Genomic DNA, 17,122 nt, shown 5'->3' with positions numbered 1-17,122 from the left:
TGATTAAGGTGTGGGGTGCTACCACTACAACCCAGCCTTTCTCCTAAAATACTTCAATCAAACCACCCAAAAATTGGATGTTTTGCATTTGAGCTTAGGATTCTTTTGGGAGAAATCTTCATAAGTTGCTATATTTAAAATAGAGTAATAATCTTATGAGACCCTCCCACATCGATGTGTGTAGGACTTTAAAGGATCATCATTAAATGTGGTGCAAATCTCTAGAAAAATTATGATATGAGTGTGAGACTTGATTTTTCTAGAGATCTGTATCAAATTTAGTGGTGATTCTTTAGAGTCCTGCACACATGGGTGTGGGAGGGTCTCACAAGGTCATTTTCTTTTAAAATATGCCTTAACTTTTACATTTTATACTAAAGTTCTTTCCTTTTTCTTTTTCATTTTTCGTAAAACTACCCCGGATACTGGGCACTTGGCCCGAGCTCCAAAATGTGGGCCAGCATTCCGAGGTAAAATGAATGTAGGTCCAACGTAAAGCTCATGCCTCGACTTCGATGATTCGACACTTATTTTTTTGTATTTACACCATTAAAAGTGGAATCTTTTTTTCCTTGGGGGTTATTCAACAGCAGAATTCGAACTTGAGATGTAACACTACTGAACTTCAGCTGCTAACCTCTCAAGCCCAAACCCATTCCCACTTTGGTTCACTCCTCCCTCTCTCCTACCCACCTTAGGGCAAATCCAAAGTTCATGTTGACACTCCACGTTTTGGGTATACCTGAGCTTCAAATCAGGTTCGCACATCGAGTGTTGACTGGAATCTAGAAAGTTGCGGCAGATCCAGAATGTGGAGTGTTCACTGCAATCTAGAAATTTGTGGCAGATCCAGAACGTGGTTCCCTACTTGAAGCACAAGTTGAGTTGGGCTGACCCGCACTTTGCAGCTCTGTAGCAAATCCAAAGTGTCCGCTGGCAATTTAGAGCCTTGTGGCAAATCCAAAGTGTGGGTCGCCCTGCAAATCCAGATCGTGGGTCTTTAGCACTTTGTGAGTCTTAAAGATACTGGCAGACAAAGTTTTAGGTGAGAGAGTCAGACTAAGCACATTATCTTTCGGCATTTCAAAATCCAAGTTTGAAATTTGTGTTTTTGGGAGGCAAAATCACATAATAGAAATATAATTTTATGACGCATTCAAAATCTCATATAAAATTCCCAAGTTATTGAATCACATATAAAAATAGCATCTTCATTCATAGTCAAAATTACATATGAACATACCATTTTAATGCGATCGAAACACTAAAGAGAAATCTCCAAGCAACATTCAAAAATAAATAAAAAAAACCAAAAAATAAAGAAAGAAAGAATTTTCATGCACAGGGAAACCCACTGGTGTGGGATTGATATTTTCAAGAAAAACAGTGACATTTAAGATAGTGGTCCTCTTTATAAAGGGAAGTGAGGGTCTCTCCATAGGAGGGTCACATAGCTTACCAGGTAAAGTTCATCTCCAAGCAGTGTTATGCACACGGTGGGTATGGTATATACAATATAGTAAACATATTAGTTATCACCACCATCCATTCTCATCTACGAAGGCCGAGATGAGTTTTTGTGCCCCTTGAAGTTCAGGTTACCCGTCAGAGGACACCCAATTCTCTCCTTCTTGGGGTGCCATCGGGCCGGGCTGGGCCTGGCTGGCTGAAGGAATGCAAGTCGGTCTTGGGCAGCCCTATCAGGCCCTCAGTCTGACATTCTGACTTGGCATAAAAGCCTGCAAATTGTCGGGTCAAGCTTGGTCATGCCCATATCCAGCCTATCGGCAGACCTACATAGGATTGCGAATCAGGCCGGGCCAGTCAGCAGGCTACCGGTGTGGGCTTAAGTTTCAGGCCGGGATCCCCCATAATCCTGCTAGAACTATGGGTCACACTCGGACCTGGCCTGGTCTGCAAATTTCGGGCCCAAGCTAGGGCCAAGTTTAGCTATTAAAAAATCAAGCCATCCATGAGCCGACCCTGGCCTGGCCCAAGCCCGTTCCATTGGCAGCCCCATCTCCACTATTCATTGATGGAGATGGACGGTAGATAGGCTGGTATATAGCATATGGATCGAAGTGACCCCAATTTCACATGATGATAGCCATATTTAGTGTTACGAAAATGTTTGCTATGCAATACCTTCTCATTTGCATATGGCATTCATACACTTGCATCTCATAATGTCCATATAATTTGAATGTTTTACTCTAGCCAACATCTAATGCATATTAAAATTCATGCAGTTTCATAGCAATATACATATGATGATGGCTTTCAAGCGATGGCTACTACTACCACTCTTGTTACTTTTATCAGTCCAAGCCTCTGCAGCCATTTACACAAAACCCCAAGAAGCCAAGGTTCAATCTTCAGTCTTTCTATCACCCAAATTCATTTTAACACCCGGATTAGCAAACAACACAGTTTACCTTGATATCGATTTCCCGAAGGGCCACATCGCCGTCAAAGATTTCATTGCAGAGTTGGTCGATGAAGACGGAAATTCGGTTCCCCTCTATGAGACTTACCTTCACCATTGGATTGTTTTTAGGTACTTTGTTAGGGAAGATGATAAGAATGGGAGTTCCATAGTGGTGGCTAGGAATGATGGTGTTTGCCAAGATGGTGCACTTGATTTCTACTTTGGCCTAGGAGCTGAGTCACGCAAAACGCGTACCTGGCTGCCTGACCCATATGGGATTCAGGTCGGGGATCCGGACAAGATTCCAAGTGGGCGTGATGAGAAATGGGCATTGAATGTTCACGCAATCGATACAAGGGGGGTTGAGGACCGGTTCGGGTGCACAGAATGCAGGTGTGACCCTTCTCTTTATGTTCCTTTTTCTTAGAAATTCTTTGGTTATAGTAAATATATCAGCAAATAACAGCCATTATATGAATTTACCAGTCACTATGTAGGTGATAACGATTCTCTATAGGGATTGTCTATAATGAGACTATTTATTTGTTACATGGAGGTCACAATCATTCTCGTCCCTTAATTTCAAAATGGGTGGTTGTTTGAGTGTCATTGAATATCACAAAGTTTCAAAAAAACAAATTCTCAGATTTTGGGACTTACCTCAAGCCATCCAATTTGATATCTAATGAGTGGGAATAGTTGTGACCTCTATATACAAATGATAAATGGTATCTTTATAGACAATCCCTTATCTATAACATAGGTCCTTTTAATTATAATGGGCTATAACAGTCTTTTAAAACCTCGCCACAGTCCATTGGGGCATCACTATCTGACATAATGATGCAGGGTTACAAGAATTTACCATGTATCCTTCATTACCATGGACAGTGGGACCCTATAGACTATGATTTTAATAGTCCATTGAACTATAAACTTTTCCTTCTTTTTTTTTGCCACTTCTTGCATTGACACTAATTCAATGGAGATTAACAAGGAAGAAATTATTAATGCAGGTGTGATCTGTTTAATGTGACCAAGGATAGCAATGGAAGGCCTATCAGAGATAATTATTTAGGAGGCTTGAGTTGTTGTTATGATGGGACAAGATGCAAGAGAAACGAAGGTTTGAAATGGTTGGGTGCAAGGGGATTGCACCTGAAATATACAGTAAAATGGGTGGAATGGGATCAGAGCATTGTCCCTGTTAAAATTTACATTTTTGATGTTACTGATACCGGGGAAAGGAGGAACTCAACCTCAAGCCAAGGTTTAATTGGTTGTCAGGTATACATGTGTCATTTTTTTCAATCCCAGTAAGCACTTAAAAATAGTGATCCAAGTATCACATTTACAACTCGGAATCACCCGAGTTGGATTGGATCAGGAGGCTAACAATTGCAGGTTAGAAAACTTAAAGAGTTTTATCTGATTTTTCTTTTTCTTTATTTGTTTTTGTTAAATGCACATTTTTAAACGGAATAGAGTGGTGGACCGGTGATTCCCCATACGTATTGATGAGAATTCTTATGTTCCATTCCCTTCATTGTCAAAGTTTTCTGTAGAGTTGCCTTGAGAATATTTCCTTTGGAAATTTAAGAGAATTTTGGTTTAATTTGGTATGTTGGGTGCAGGTGGAGTATGATGTTCTTCAATCTTGCAGTGAACCCAAGTGCATAGACAACAAGAAAGTGAGCATTGTGATGCCCAATGGAGGAAATGTTATTTATGGGGCAGCTCACCTGCATAGGGGTGGAGCAGGATCTACCCTTTATGGCCAGGTAAAGTTTGATTCTTATCATCAGTTAGAGCTAAGCACCAATTTCTCTAATATCCTTCATGATTCAGCAGCTCATTTGCTTTATGTATGCAGTAACGTCAAGACGTACTAACTTTTTGATTGTTAACTTTAGACAAAATCATGTGTGCCTATATATATATATATATATATATATATATATAATTTTTTGATTGTTAACTTTAGACAAATCGTGTGTGCCAATATATGTATATATATAACTTTTTGATCGTTAACTCTTGACAAAACTATATCTGTCTATATGGGAAAAGTTTATATAGAGCCGAGGCTCTAAACCATCAAATTAGTGCCACCTCAAAAATTCACTAGAAGAGGTTCTTTTGATTCCTAAATATCCTCAAATTGATCATCTCGATATCAAGATGCACGGGCATGAGAAAAAAATAGATTTTAAGTTCTGGAAATAGGATATTTTGTAACGTATTTTTGGACCGTCAATTTTCAAGATTCCAAGTTTTCATAGATTTGTCGATGTACACTATTTTTGAAGCTTTAAACTATATAAATAAAGATGAAAATATGTTTTAAGGCTATCACAAAGATTTCCAGTATTGAAACCACATTTCTCGACACTATTTGAAGGTAGGCTCTAATTTGATTATTTAGAATATATCTATGTGTGTATGAAATGATGTTGTGCGTCCAGGTGCATACTATTACAACGCCCACAACCCAGATTGAATATGGGCCTATCTGACAATCACGAATGTTCGATAGTGTTTGAATTTTAATTTTTTCCTATAAATCCAAATCACTTGAAATTTAGTCGTGTGTTCTTAAAAAATAGGTGAATCTAGAAAAAAATATCAAAAAACAATTTTACATGAAATACATTGACCAAAATACCCCTGAAAAGTTTTGGGGGTATTTTGGTCAATTTGTTTTTTGTGAATTATTTTTTTAATATTTTTTTAGCTGCGCCTTGTTGAGAAGAACACAAGCCAAAAATTTCAAGTGATTTAGATTTGCAGAAAAAACAATTAAAATTCAAACACTATCAGACATCCGTGATGATCAGATTGGCCACAGAATGGCCCAGATTCAATCTGAGCCATTCGCATATGGGCGTATAGGTATAGAGCAGGACTCCCGATATATATATATATATATATATATATATATATATATGAAAAAGCTGAGATTAGCCCATATGAACATATGAGCCCAACGGCCCAGATTGAATCTGGGCTGATCTGACAATCACAGATGTCCGGTAGTACTTGAATTTTATTGTTTTTTTTTTACAAATCCAAATTACTTGAAATTGTAGATGTGTGTTCTCATCATTAAGGCATACGTAATAAAAATATAAAAAATAATTATTCGCAAAAATAATGACAAAAATACCCCCAAAAAATTTTTGGGGGTATTTTAGTCAATTTATTTCATGTAAAATATTTTTTTTCATATTTTTCAAAGATTCATCTATTTTTGATAAACACACATCTAAAATTTCAAACGATTTGGATTTATATAAAAATAAATAAAATTTAAATACTACCAGACATATGTGATCGTCAAATCGGCCCATTGGGCTTATATATTCATATGAGCTAGTGAGCTAATCCCAGCTTTTTTCCTTATATATATATATATATATATATATATATATATATATATATAGGAAGATGCTACGGTACGCCGATTCATTTACCGCTACAGTAAATGCCGAACGGCCCAAATTGAATCTAGGTCGATCTGACGATCACGGATGTCCGGTAGTATTTTATTTTTCATTTGTTTTTTAAAAATACGAATGATCTGAAATTTGGAACGTGTATTCATAAAAAATAGGCGAATCTACGAAAAATATCAAAAAAAATATTTTACAGGAAGTAAATTAGCCAAAATGCCCCTGAAAAGTTTCAGGGGTAATCTGGTCAATTTGTTTTTTACGAATTATTATTAGGTGCGCCTCATTAAGATGTACACACACACCAAATTTTAGATCATTTCGATTTATAGAAAAAAATTAAGATTCAAACACTCTTGGATAACCGTGAACGTCAGATCGGCCCAGATTCGATCTGGGCCTTTGGGCGTTTACTGTAGCGGTACGTACATAGGCGTACAGGAACTTTTTCCATATATATATATATATATATATATATATATATATATATATATATATATATATATATATATATATATATATATATGGAAAATGGTGAAATTAACCCACTGCTCATATGTGTTCATATGAGCCTAACAGGCTAGATTGAATCTGGGTCGATCTAACAGTCACGATCTCATTTCGTATTTTAATTTTAAATTTTTTTACAAATTCAAATAATTTTAAATTTTAAGCATGTATTCCACAAAAATAGAAAAATCTAATAAAAATATCAAAAAAATAATTTGTAAAAAATAAATTAACCAAAATACCCCTAAAATATTACAGGGTTATTTTAGTCAATTTAGTTTTTGTGAATTATTTATAAAATATTTTTATTAAGTGCGCCTTGATGAGAATAATGGAATTCTAAAATTTTAGGTTATGTGAATTTGTAGAAAAAAATTTAAAATTTAAACACAAAATGAGGTCGTAATTATCAGATTGGCCCAGATTCAAATTGGGCCGTTGGACTCATATGTTTATATGAACTAGTGGGCTAGTGTCAGCATTTTCTATATATATATATATATATATATATATCACGTCGTGAGTATCAGATCCGCCCAGATTCAATCTAGACCATTGGACTCATGTTTTTATGAGCTAGTGGGCTAATATCAGTATTTTCATATATATATATATATATATATATATATCACTCAATTGAAAACAAGGGCATGCTTTCTATGCTTCCCCTAAGGCATAAAACTTATATACTTCCCCTTATCTAACCGTCAATTATGAATGGAGGGTTGAGATTGCCCTAATCACAATGTCATGTCTCTACACTATTTTATTTTTAATTTTTTTCTATAAACTATTTTTACACCAAATTTTGGATGTACAATCCTCTATTAAACTCGCACTAGCTAAAAATATAAAAAAAAAAAAAGTATTTCTAATCAAATAAAATGATCAAAATACACCTAAAAGTTTCAAGGGGTATTTTGATAATTATATTTTATCAAAAAATTATCTTTAATATTTTTTATAGGTGCGTCCCTATGAGAAGATGGCACGTACCAAATTTCATATTCATAAAATTTGCATAAAAAAAACTAAAAATAAAATACTTTGAAACGTCAAATCTGAAATCAAACGATGAGTGGTTCTCTTGATCAAAATTGGACTGCTGGATGATAGGGAAAGCATAGATCTTCTATACTGTAGGAGAAGTATAGAAACCTTTTCCAAACATTTATGGTAAAGCTCTGTAATAGTTCACTCATATCTCATCATCATCAAAAGTTTGATGAATGGTCACAATTGTCTGATAGAGTTTAAATTTTAAATATTTTTTTATTTGCAGTTATAAGATCGATCTAATTCTAACTACATGATTATTTAAAAATAAATAAATTTTGAGTTCATAAACATCTAAATCTTTCCCTTAAAAAATTGGACGGTTCTAGTGCAATCTTGGGTTTTAGGCATATAGAGAGTGAGAGTTAAAAAAAAATTATTTGAGGTCGTTTGCTAAATTCTAGAGACTACACCTCCAAAAGTTTGAGATAAAAGAGTAACTCTTAAAGAAATAGGAAATCTTTTGCCCGTATAGTTTGTGAAAGGAATGTTTGTCTCAAGCCTCCGTCTTTCCTCCTTCCTCCTTTCAACAACTTTCTCTTAGATTGGTTATGCTTTCCCGCTGCTAAAATTAGGATAACAAATTCAATTTTATTAAATGTCAAATTCAAATATTGAATGGCCTCTAACCATTAAATCCCATTTCTATCATTTTTACAAGTGTACACAAAATCAACTCAACCAAAGTATTTGGCTCTAAATCGAGCTAAGTAATTGAGCCGACTTGGGTACACCTCAAAAAGAGTTAGAAAAGCTAAGACATAGAACTCACCAAAAAATAGTTAAAAGTCAGAAATTTTTTAAAAATAATTAATAGAATCATTAGAAGACTAAGATGAAAAAAATATAAAATATTAGTTATTGATAAAAAAATATGGATTCAAATATTTCAGGAAAGAAAAAGAGAAAAATATGAAAGTTCCCAAATGATCTAAAAAAATAGCAAAATCTTCTAAAAAAAGTATTTCTAACATTATATTAGTGTTTTCTTTTCTTTTTTTCATATTTTTGCATTTTTATATATTTATTTATCATGTATTTGGACTGGTGAGTTGGACTGGAACTCACCTCACCCACCCATAGGCGCTAAGTTACTCGGCCAAGTCCAGGTAGACGGGCACACTGCTTTCTATTATTTCTGTCTCATAAACCACAATGTTGTTTTATCAACCAATTTGAAGCATTAAGTGCATTGTTTTGAAACCAGGATGGTAGAGTTATCTGTGATTCGGTTCCTATTTATGGTCGGGGTAAAGAGGCAGGAGATGAAGCTGGATATGTTGTAGGCATGAGCACTTGCTATCCCGAACCAGGCTCCATGAAGATCAAGGATGGTGAGACTCTGGTGCTCGAATCAACGTACAATTCAGCCACTTTGCACACAGGAGTCATGGGCCTCTTCTACATTCTGGTTGCTTGAATCAATTGAAGATGCTCTCTCTCTCTCTCTCTCTCTCTCTCTCACTTTGTTGGGTGTGTTCGGCTTTGTACTGTTACTCTTTCTTGGTTGGACTGATCTATGTTTAAATAAATTAATGCTTTTACATTAGTTTCTTGCCATAGTTAAGGGTTTCAGTGGACCTGATTAGACTCGACAGGTGTACCTGACCTCAGGTCTAAGTATGGATCCAAATTTTGTCCCGAATACTATTTGGGTCCGGGTCCAGCCAGACCCAACCCAGACCCATAATCATAGAGTATATGATGGCAATCATGTATCTTTAACCGTGCGCTAGGTGTTCATATTCTCACAATATTGATGACATTTACAATATTATTGGTAAAAAAAAGAACTCGTAGTCAAAGGGTATATGATGGTAAAAAAAAAAACAAAAAAAAAACTCATATTTATAGGGTGGCAATGGATTTGACAAGACCCGAGACCTGATGGGTAGACCCGACGGGTCCGGGTCCAAATTTTGGACCCGAATACTATTAGGGTTTGGTTCTAACCGTACGCGACCCGTACAGACCAGTTGCCACCCCTAACCATAATATGTACCGGATATGGTTTTTTTTTTTTTTTTTTTATTTACCAAAATTACATTTTTCAGCGAGTTTTTTGAAAGTTTTATGTGCATATATCACTTTTTCATTTTTCTTATTTCAGATTTGCCACTGGTTGAATGTTGCAAGCATCTGAACGATTTTTTATTTTATTTTTAAATTGCGGTGGTATGTAGGGCTACCTGATAGCCCATATTTGATAGCCTCAATTATGGGTTGAACAGATGTCGCGGGCATCGGACTGCTCTAAGGTTGAGATAGTTCGATGTGTGAACATCGGACACCTCCATACTTATAATTTTTTTTATTTATAAAACTTTTGATCTGGAGGACCGAATTGATTGATCTTTTTCTTTATTTTAAATATAGTCCAATGTTGGAAACATTATTTAACTATTCAAAAATTTAAAAGCAGCAATGAATAACAGATTGACTCATTGGGGCAATTAAAGCATCGGAAATATCCATACACTATTTTTGGTACTTTTTTGCAATAGATTTCTAAATACAATAGATTTCTAAATAGGATCAGCCCTTAGTACTTGGCCGAGTCCTATATAGGGCAAAAAGCCCTAGAAAAATTTAAAAATGCATAAAAATATAATTAAAAAAAAAAGATATTCAAAATAAAATACAATCAAAAGCAAGCTTTAAAAGTTCAAAAATGTATTAAAAATGGATTTAAAATTAATTAATTTATAGGTAGGGACATTTCAAATAACCAAAAAAGGAAAGTATAAAACATAAGGATTATGAAAAATAAACACTCACCAATCTATGCCAAAAAAAAATTCCAAAGCACATATAAAAAATGTATACTATATACCCATATTTTTTTCAACTTTTTATATGCACTGAAATGTACACATAACTCGGATAACCGAGTTCTTCACCTGAGAAATTGGACTCGGACGAGTCCAGTAACATTAGATTTCTACATGAGCAAAGGGGGATGATAAACGAAAGTAACTCATTCACAAGATCTTTCATATGTTGTAAGAGAGCCAAAGCTATTACCAAAGTTTGATACTTGGATAAGGCAGAAATTCCAAATGAAACCCAAATAATGATGTATTATCCACAATACCAAATTACAAAAGAGATCCCAAATGACCAGTTTCCAAAATAGTAGTAGAAAAAACTGCTTATTTCAAAGGATTGTTGAATTTTTAAGGAAAACATTTAGCAAAAGACAAACCCCCCTTTTTAAAATTATGATTTCAAATATCCCCCTAGTCTTGCAAATATCTCATGGAACCTCTCAAAGTAAATAAAAAGAATTATTTTTTTGAGCAATGCGAGTTTTATTAAGATAACGAAAAAGTAAAAGATACCAGGAAAATTAAAAGAAATAAATAAATAACAGGACGAGGCCCCTAGGGGCCAGGGAGGGAGATAGGATCGGAACAGGGGAGACACCATAGCACTGGCTTAGGAAGTTGCCAAGTTAGCCAGTAGGTCTGCGTCCGAATTGAAGCCTCGAGGTACATTCTTGAAGAAGATATTAAAATCGCTCAAGTGAATCAAGATTTCATCCATCAAACTGCTGAGCCGTCAGGGGGTAGAATCCAAAGACAAACACCAATTAATCACATTAGCCGAGTAGCCATCAATAAGCTCATCTTTTTTTTGACACTCTTTATCTTTGACACCCAAATAAAAAAGAACATTTTACACCCTCTTTATCTTTTCCATTGTCCAAATACAGAATTAGCGCTTCTTTTTTGTCATAATCACAATGTTATCTAAATCTTGGAAAAGCACTCCTCTTTTTTTTTTCCTCACCTATGGAGCTCTCCCTGCCTCTCTTTCTAGCAACCCAGAGTACTAAAGTCACGCCCCAAGAATTTACAATATTGATATTCTTGAGATGTGAAAGTCAAAATATATATACATCTCTTGATAGGAAAAATTTACAGTGGTGAATTCTTACAAAGTAACAAAAGAAAGTTTAAGCACAACTACAATATCTTCCAGAGTTGATCCTGACGAGCACTCAAAATGAAACCGTAGTTATCCTAAAAAAAAATGTTTACCATAATTTGATGAGTTTGGCTACTCAGTAAGTGATCATCATAATCCTAAAAATAATCATAGTTGAAAGATATCAATATTTTCAAAAAGGAGATCTATTAACAGAAATGCATTAACAGTTTCACTTTCAAAAATGCATAATTAAGTATAATTCGAATAATTGAAATGCGTATAACATTTTAACGGTAGTACATAATTCAAAAGATTTTACAAAATACCCTACTGACGTCCCAAGTAGGTCACCTATATACCCCATCAGTGTCCTGATGGGTCCACTTAATCCCTATTAGAATTCCAAATAGGTCCACTTAATCCCTGCAGGTCCACTTATACGTCACCGACGTATTGGATGAGTCCACTTAATCCCTACCGGTGTACCGGATAGGTCCACTTATACCTCACTGGCGAACCGGATGAGTGCACTTGCATACTTAAAGTATTTCTAAATCTCTTTAAACATTTGAAAGCAGCAATATCATGTACTCAACATGTCACTGAAATTATTAATATGAATTTCACTGAAACCATTAGTAACAGTCACTTTCAATAACATTTCAAAAATAACCAGTCAAATATTTTTGGCTCAAATTTAAAAAGGTAGCAGTTCGTAAAGACATTCTAGTATAATTGCCAATCTAATATGTATAGAAAAACTTTTATAGAAATCCAAGAATACGGAATTATCACAATTTATGGGATGTCAATTTGCAAATAAACATTCCACAGACAATGCGATAATCAAATGCAAAAATATCATTTTTCAAATAATAAGGCAGTCATTTGCACATGAATTTTACAATGTCTAAATATTCAAAAACAGTAGAAAGAAATCTCACAATTTTACTAAAAGCAGAAATATCACATTTATTTCTAATAATTTTACAGTATCTAAAATTTTCTAACAATAGACAAGAAAAATAAATAAATTTATTTCTAAGAATTTATAGCATTTAAAATTTTTAACATAGATAAAATATCATGACTTTATTAAAAAGAATATTTTTTAAAATAATGAGGTCGCTTGCACATAAAATTTGTCGTGCCTAAAATTCATAATAATAAGCAGAAGTAATTATTTCATTTCATTTTTAAAAAGAACGGATTATTTTTCAAGATAATAAAATCACTTACTTAAAATATTTTAGTATGAGCTTCCGATAAAACTTCGGCTAGAGAGAGGAGCTCACTGTGTTTGTAAGAGGCAGAGCGAAAAAGGAGTTGTTAGACGACGTCTTATCTTTTGTCCTATTTAATTTCTTTAAAACGCCTCTATCTCATGTATGAGGTGTCGCGTAATCGACCGCCTTCAACACCTGAAAACCAAGTCCACTAAGCTTAAACCAAATGAAGGTAAAAGCTTTTGAAAGTAGTGATGGTCCCTAAGGACCATCATGCTCATATGGACCATCACTTCTTAAAAATTTCTTTTTTTTTTCTTCTTTTTTTTTTTGTTATGAAAGTTTAGGATTGTTACAACTAATTTCTCTCTCTCATCTCCATGAACCTCATAAGTAAGTTTAAAGAGGCATTACAAACTCCATTTTTATGATGAGATTATTAGAAAAATAAAAAAGGGTACGTTTTGTAACTTAGACAATGAAAAAGGGGGATACACGACGTTTTTCCAAAATTTAACTATCTAAAAAATTTCAGTTTCCCTCAAAGGTACAAAACCCCATGTTGTTCTGTGCTCCTAGCTGCAATTTAGATGCTGAAAGTTTCACATATTCTATCTCTAGAAGTTAACTATTCTCACAAAAGTTTCGTAAACTTATAGATAAGCAAAGAATGTATTTTGAGTACGTTCACATAGAGTTCACATCAAGTTTATGTAATTAACAAAGGAAATAAAATTCACAATAGAAGTTATTGCTACTTTCTATATTCCTAGAGTATTTGGCATGTCAAAGTAACATAAGAAATAGGCTATGAGCCAAAGGAACCCCATAATTTTTTTGGGATGTTATCTTAATTATTTTTCAGTAATATTATTACTTATCTTTAAACATGCGCCATTAGAGAAGGTAAGAAAGATGAGTGGCATATCAAGGGCAATAAGAATCATAATATCATGTGGTTATACAAGCAACACAATTCTTATTGTCTAATCACTCATATCTCATGTTTGTCACCACACACATCTCACCATTTTGCCTCCTTGAGTTATTATCATCCACACATTGTAAACAAAATCATAGGTATTACATTTTCAATTAGTACATGATGCACCCCTCATACATGAGATGTGAGTTTCATAATTTTGTTTTATCGTATACGTAATTCCTTAATTTTTTCTATTTCCACTGCCCAATGTCTTATTCAATGTATTTAAATTAGAATTATTGGAGGATGCACAATGTCTAGTTGCAAGTATTTATATTTGAAATATTGGAGGAGACTGATATGGAAAAGGTAAGATATCTAATTGTATATATATTTTTTTATGTGTTTCAATTGTCATGCACCCATTCAACTTGAACACATAATTACCTTAAAAAAAAAAAAAAAAAAAGCTATATGTTTATAAAAAAATCACACAATTTTAATCAAATTATTTGATTTTGATTCAAATTAATTGTTTTAAATATCATAATAATCATATCCATCATGATTAGCCTAATAATTGTTTATATTAGTGAATTGTATGTCTTTTCTTTTTCAATGTTATTGTAATTAATATGGTAATAAACATCATACCTATTTTAGTTTAAATTTTAAGGAAATAATACAAACTTTTAAGGGTTATGCTATTTTGTATAATTTAGAACTTCTTTGGTAAGCTTTTGTATAATATAATAAAATTAAGCTGATCATGGAAAGTTGATTTCAGATAAACAACTTAAAGATACCTTATGCAATAACTCTGAAGAAAGATAACCAACTCAAAGATGCCGTGTGAAATAAAACTGCAAGTGTGAAAAAATGGCTTGAATCACCGACAAAAAATTAAAGAATCATTAATTTCCTAATAGAAAATTCTGAAAACTGTTGAATCATCACCAAAATAAAACAATGTCGATTTCTTAATGGAAATTGGAGAATGCTCATTTGTTGAGAGAAGTAGGAAAGATTAAGTTCACAACAAAAATGGAAGATTTAGGTATGGAGCAAAAATTATGGTAAAAATTGGAGAATGCTCATTTGTTGAGAGAAGTAGGAAAGATTAAGTTCACAACAAAAATGGAAGATTTAGGTATGGAGCAAAAATTATGGTAAAGTTTATAGTCGAGTGCAACAAGTTGGAATGAAGTCTGATGAACACATAATTTTTCAAATATTTGTAAACTTCAAAGGATGAGAAATACCGAGAGTATTGTTTAAACGAAAAAATTACTTATTTTATAGGGCCAATGTTTAAATAATGACTTCAATAAAATAAAAGGTACTAATATGTACTTTTAAATTTGTTAAATACAAAAAAAATTCTTTTATTTTTATGAATGAAAAAAAAAATTTATTTTGAACCAATCAGCATTATTTCTTTTATATTGTAACTTTTGGTATTATTTTGTACTCCCTTTACTTCTTTTATAGAAGAACACTAATATGTATTTTTTATTTCTTAAATGCAAAAAAAAAATTTCATTTATGTGAAAGGCCAAAAAAAATTTGTACTTTTTTGGTATTATTTTATACTCCCTGGAAAAAAAAAAGCTTTCGAGAATGAATATAAGAGAATTTGGTATTATTTTATACTCCTTTCGAAAAAAAGCTTTCGAGAATGAATATAAGAGAATTTGGGGATGTTTGAACTTAATCGAACTCATGCTAGTAGTGCGCATAGACATATCATAGCCATATAAGCCAGAATGAATTTGGAATAGAGCCACATGAATTAGTTGTGAATACATTACTGTGACGACCCAGATTTTTTTCGACCTATAAGAGTGTACGGCGAAGAGAAGAAGATAAAGTGTGTACGGTGGTGAAAAAGTACGCACAGCGATGAAGAGAGAAGAACAAGAGAACGTGCGCACGGCGGTGAGAAAGTATACACGACGGTTAAGAAAGAAGAAGAAAAGAAAGTGCGTATGGCGGTGAAGAGAGAAGAAGAATAAGAGCACACGACAGTGAGAAAGCGCACGGCAGTGGGAGAGGGCGTGCATCAGAGTGAACACGCGGCAATGTGAGATGTGGGCCGTCGGGTGCAGCTTTATGGGGTGGTTCAGGGGACTTTCTCTTATTTTCTCTCATATTTATGAACCATTTATCCCTTACTTGTTAATTAATTTGTGTGGCATGTGTATGCCACTTGTCAAGTGTATGCCATGTGTAGGTCTCGTGATGCCACTTGTTGCATGCTACCTCTTTCCTTTTTCTATTTATTTCGCCCCTTCACACGTTTCTAGAGAGTTTTGCTCTCTCTCAACCATGTTTTTTTACCTTAGAGCCTCAAGCTTAAGACCTTCCATTAAAAGCTTGACCTTGGAGAAATACTGTGTAGGGGAACTTCAAGTGAGTAGATTCACTTCTATGATCTCATCATCCATGTTTTTTTCTTTTTCTATTTATTTCGTCCCTTCATACCGCTTTCAAGAGTTTTGCTCTCGATCTCAGCCATGTTTTTTACCCTTAGAGCCTCTAGCTTAAGACCCTCTATTAAAAGGGTGACCTTGGAGAAATACTGTGTAGGGAACCTCAAATGAGTAGATTCACTTCCTTACTCGCATGATGCATGTTTTTGTTGATTCATCCAAATATGAAATCATGTGTGTGAATGTAAGTATGAGCACGAATGTGCATTGCATGAGGCTTAAGTTTAGTTATGGATGAAATATCACTATGCATGTGGTTGTATGTTACAAAACTATGCTAGAAGAGGGCCCTGTTTTCTAGAAAAATTTGGCCTTCATTACGTGACGATTTGGGGTAATGAAATTATTTTGTTGGTCATGAAAAGTTATAAATCGAGAAATATGTGAGTCTAATATGAAATTAAAGAGGGTTCATGTGTATAAACGAAAGGCAATCCACAAAACAAGAAAGAAGAAATAAAAACAAAAAAAAGAGACAACCAACCACAACGCAAAGATATACGTGGTTCGGCAACATGTCTACGTCTACGGGGAGATGAGAGCTTTCTTTACTAGCAATGGAGAATAGAGTTACAATGGCTCTCTTACTCACACCTCTCTCTATTTTCGTATTACAATTAAATCTCCTTTCTTTCTTAACCCTAAAAGAATCCCCATCACAACAAGACATATGGTACAAATTACTAAAATACCCCATATACAGATACAAAATTTCCCTCCGAGCCTCAAGCCCTTCGAGCTTTTAACGGCCCTCCTGAATCGTCCATTTGACTTCACCTTGGTAGATCTATTTTCTCAGAATACAAGATCTCAATCCTCAACATCATGTGGTTTTCTATCATGAATTGGGGGTTATTGATTGTTCTTTAAGGTGTGTCATGATTTACACTGTGAATTTCTAGGAAGTTTTTATGCTTTTGTAAAGAACCTTTGAGTAGTCAAATGATATCTAAATAGATCCAAATTACCTCCATTTGAAAGATATATGTGTCTACTATGGTTTTCATGTTTAAACTTTGTTCAAATTCTTTATAAATGAGAAGTTATGCTTCAAATTGCACAAACATGTCACCGTTCACAGTTTTTACTGAAATTCATAT

General features: G+C 34.0%; 1 protein-coding gene and 1 long non-coding RNA gene across 4 annotated transcripts; one reads left to right on the top strand and one right to left on the bottom strand.

Moving 5' to 3' along the window:
- The first annotated feature begins 557 nt into the window (after positions 1–557).
- Positions 558–9,005, top strand: LOC148781485 (uncharacterized). 3 transcript variants are annotated; one of them, XM_088870157.1, is made up of 5 exons: positions 558–1,045; positions 2,250–2,821; positions 3,445–3,715; positions 4,063–4,209; positions 8,654–9,005. In XM_088870157.1, the coding sequence occupies exons 2-5, from the start codon at positions 2,268–2,270 to the stop codon at positions 8,864–8,866; spliced, it is 1,185 nt and encodes a 394-aa protein (XP_088726283.1). In that variant the 5' UTR covers positions 558–1,045; positions 2,250–2,267; the 3' UTR covers positions 8,867–9,005. The 3 variants fall into 3 exon arrangements, with proteins under 3 accessions (XP_088726283.1, XP_088726284.1, XP_088726282.1); XM_088870158.1 differs by lacking the exon at positions 558–1,045 and adding an exon at positions 1,396–1,462; XM_088870156.1 differs by lacking the exon at positions 558–1,045 and adding an exon at positions 1,440–1,496.
- Positions 9,006–10,736: 1,731 nt separating this feature from the next.
- Positions 10,737–12,800, bottom strand: LOC148781484 (uncharacterized). Its single transcript, XR_016058063.1, has 2 exons — positions 12,619–12,800; positions 10,737–11,471 (listed from the first exon to the last, which is right to left on the bottom strand). It is a non-coding gene; the product is annotated as an uncharacterized LOC148781484 (long non-coding RNA).
- Between the last annotated feature and the right edge of the window lie 4,322 nt (positions 12,801–17,122).

This window comes from Amborella trichopoda, chromosome 6 (genome assembly GCF_054954075.1).
Source record: "Amborella trichopoda isolate Santa Cruz 75 chromosome 6, AtrichopodaSantaCruz75HAP2 v2.0, whole genome shotgun sequence".
Taxonomy (NCBI): Eukaryota; Viridiplantae; Streptophyta; class Magnoliopsida; order Amborellales; family Amborellaceae; genus Amborella; species Amborella trichopoda.
This window is presented reverse-complemented; position numbering and strand designations above follow the sequence as displayed.

Bases quoted from the DNA above. Each gene is read 5' to 3' on its own strand.
- LOC148781485 (XM_088870156.1), top strand. The intron at 2,822-3,444 runs GTGTGACCCTTC...TTATTAATGCAG, and splicing joins TTCGGGTGCACAGAATGCAG to GTGTGATCTGTTTAATGTGA. The intron at 4,210-8,653 runs GTAAAGTTTGAT...TTTTGAAACCAG, and splicing joins GATCTACCCTTTATGGCCAG to GATGGTAGAGTTATCTGTGA.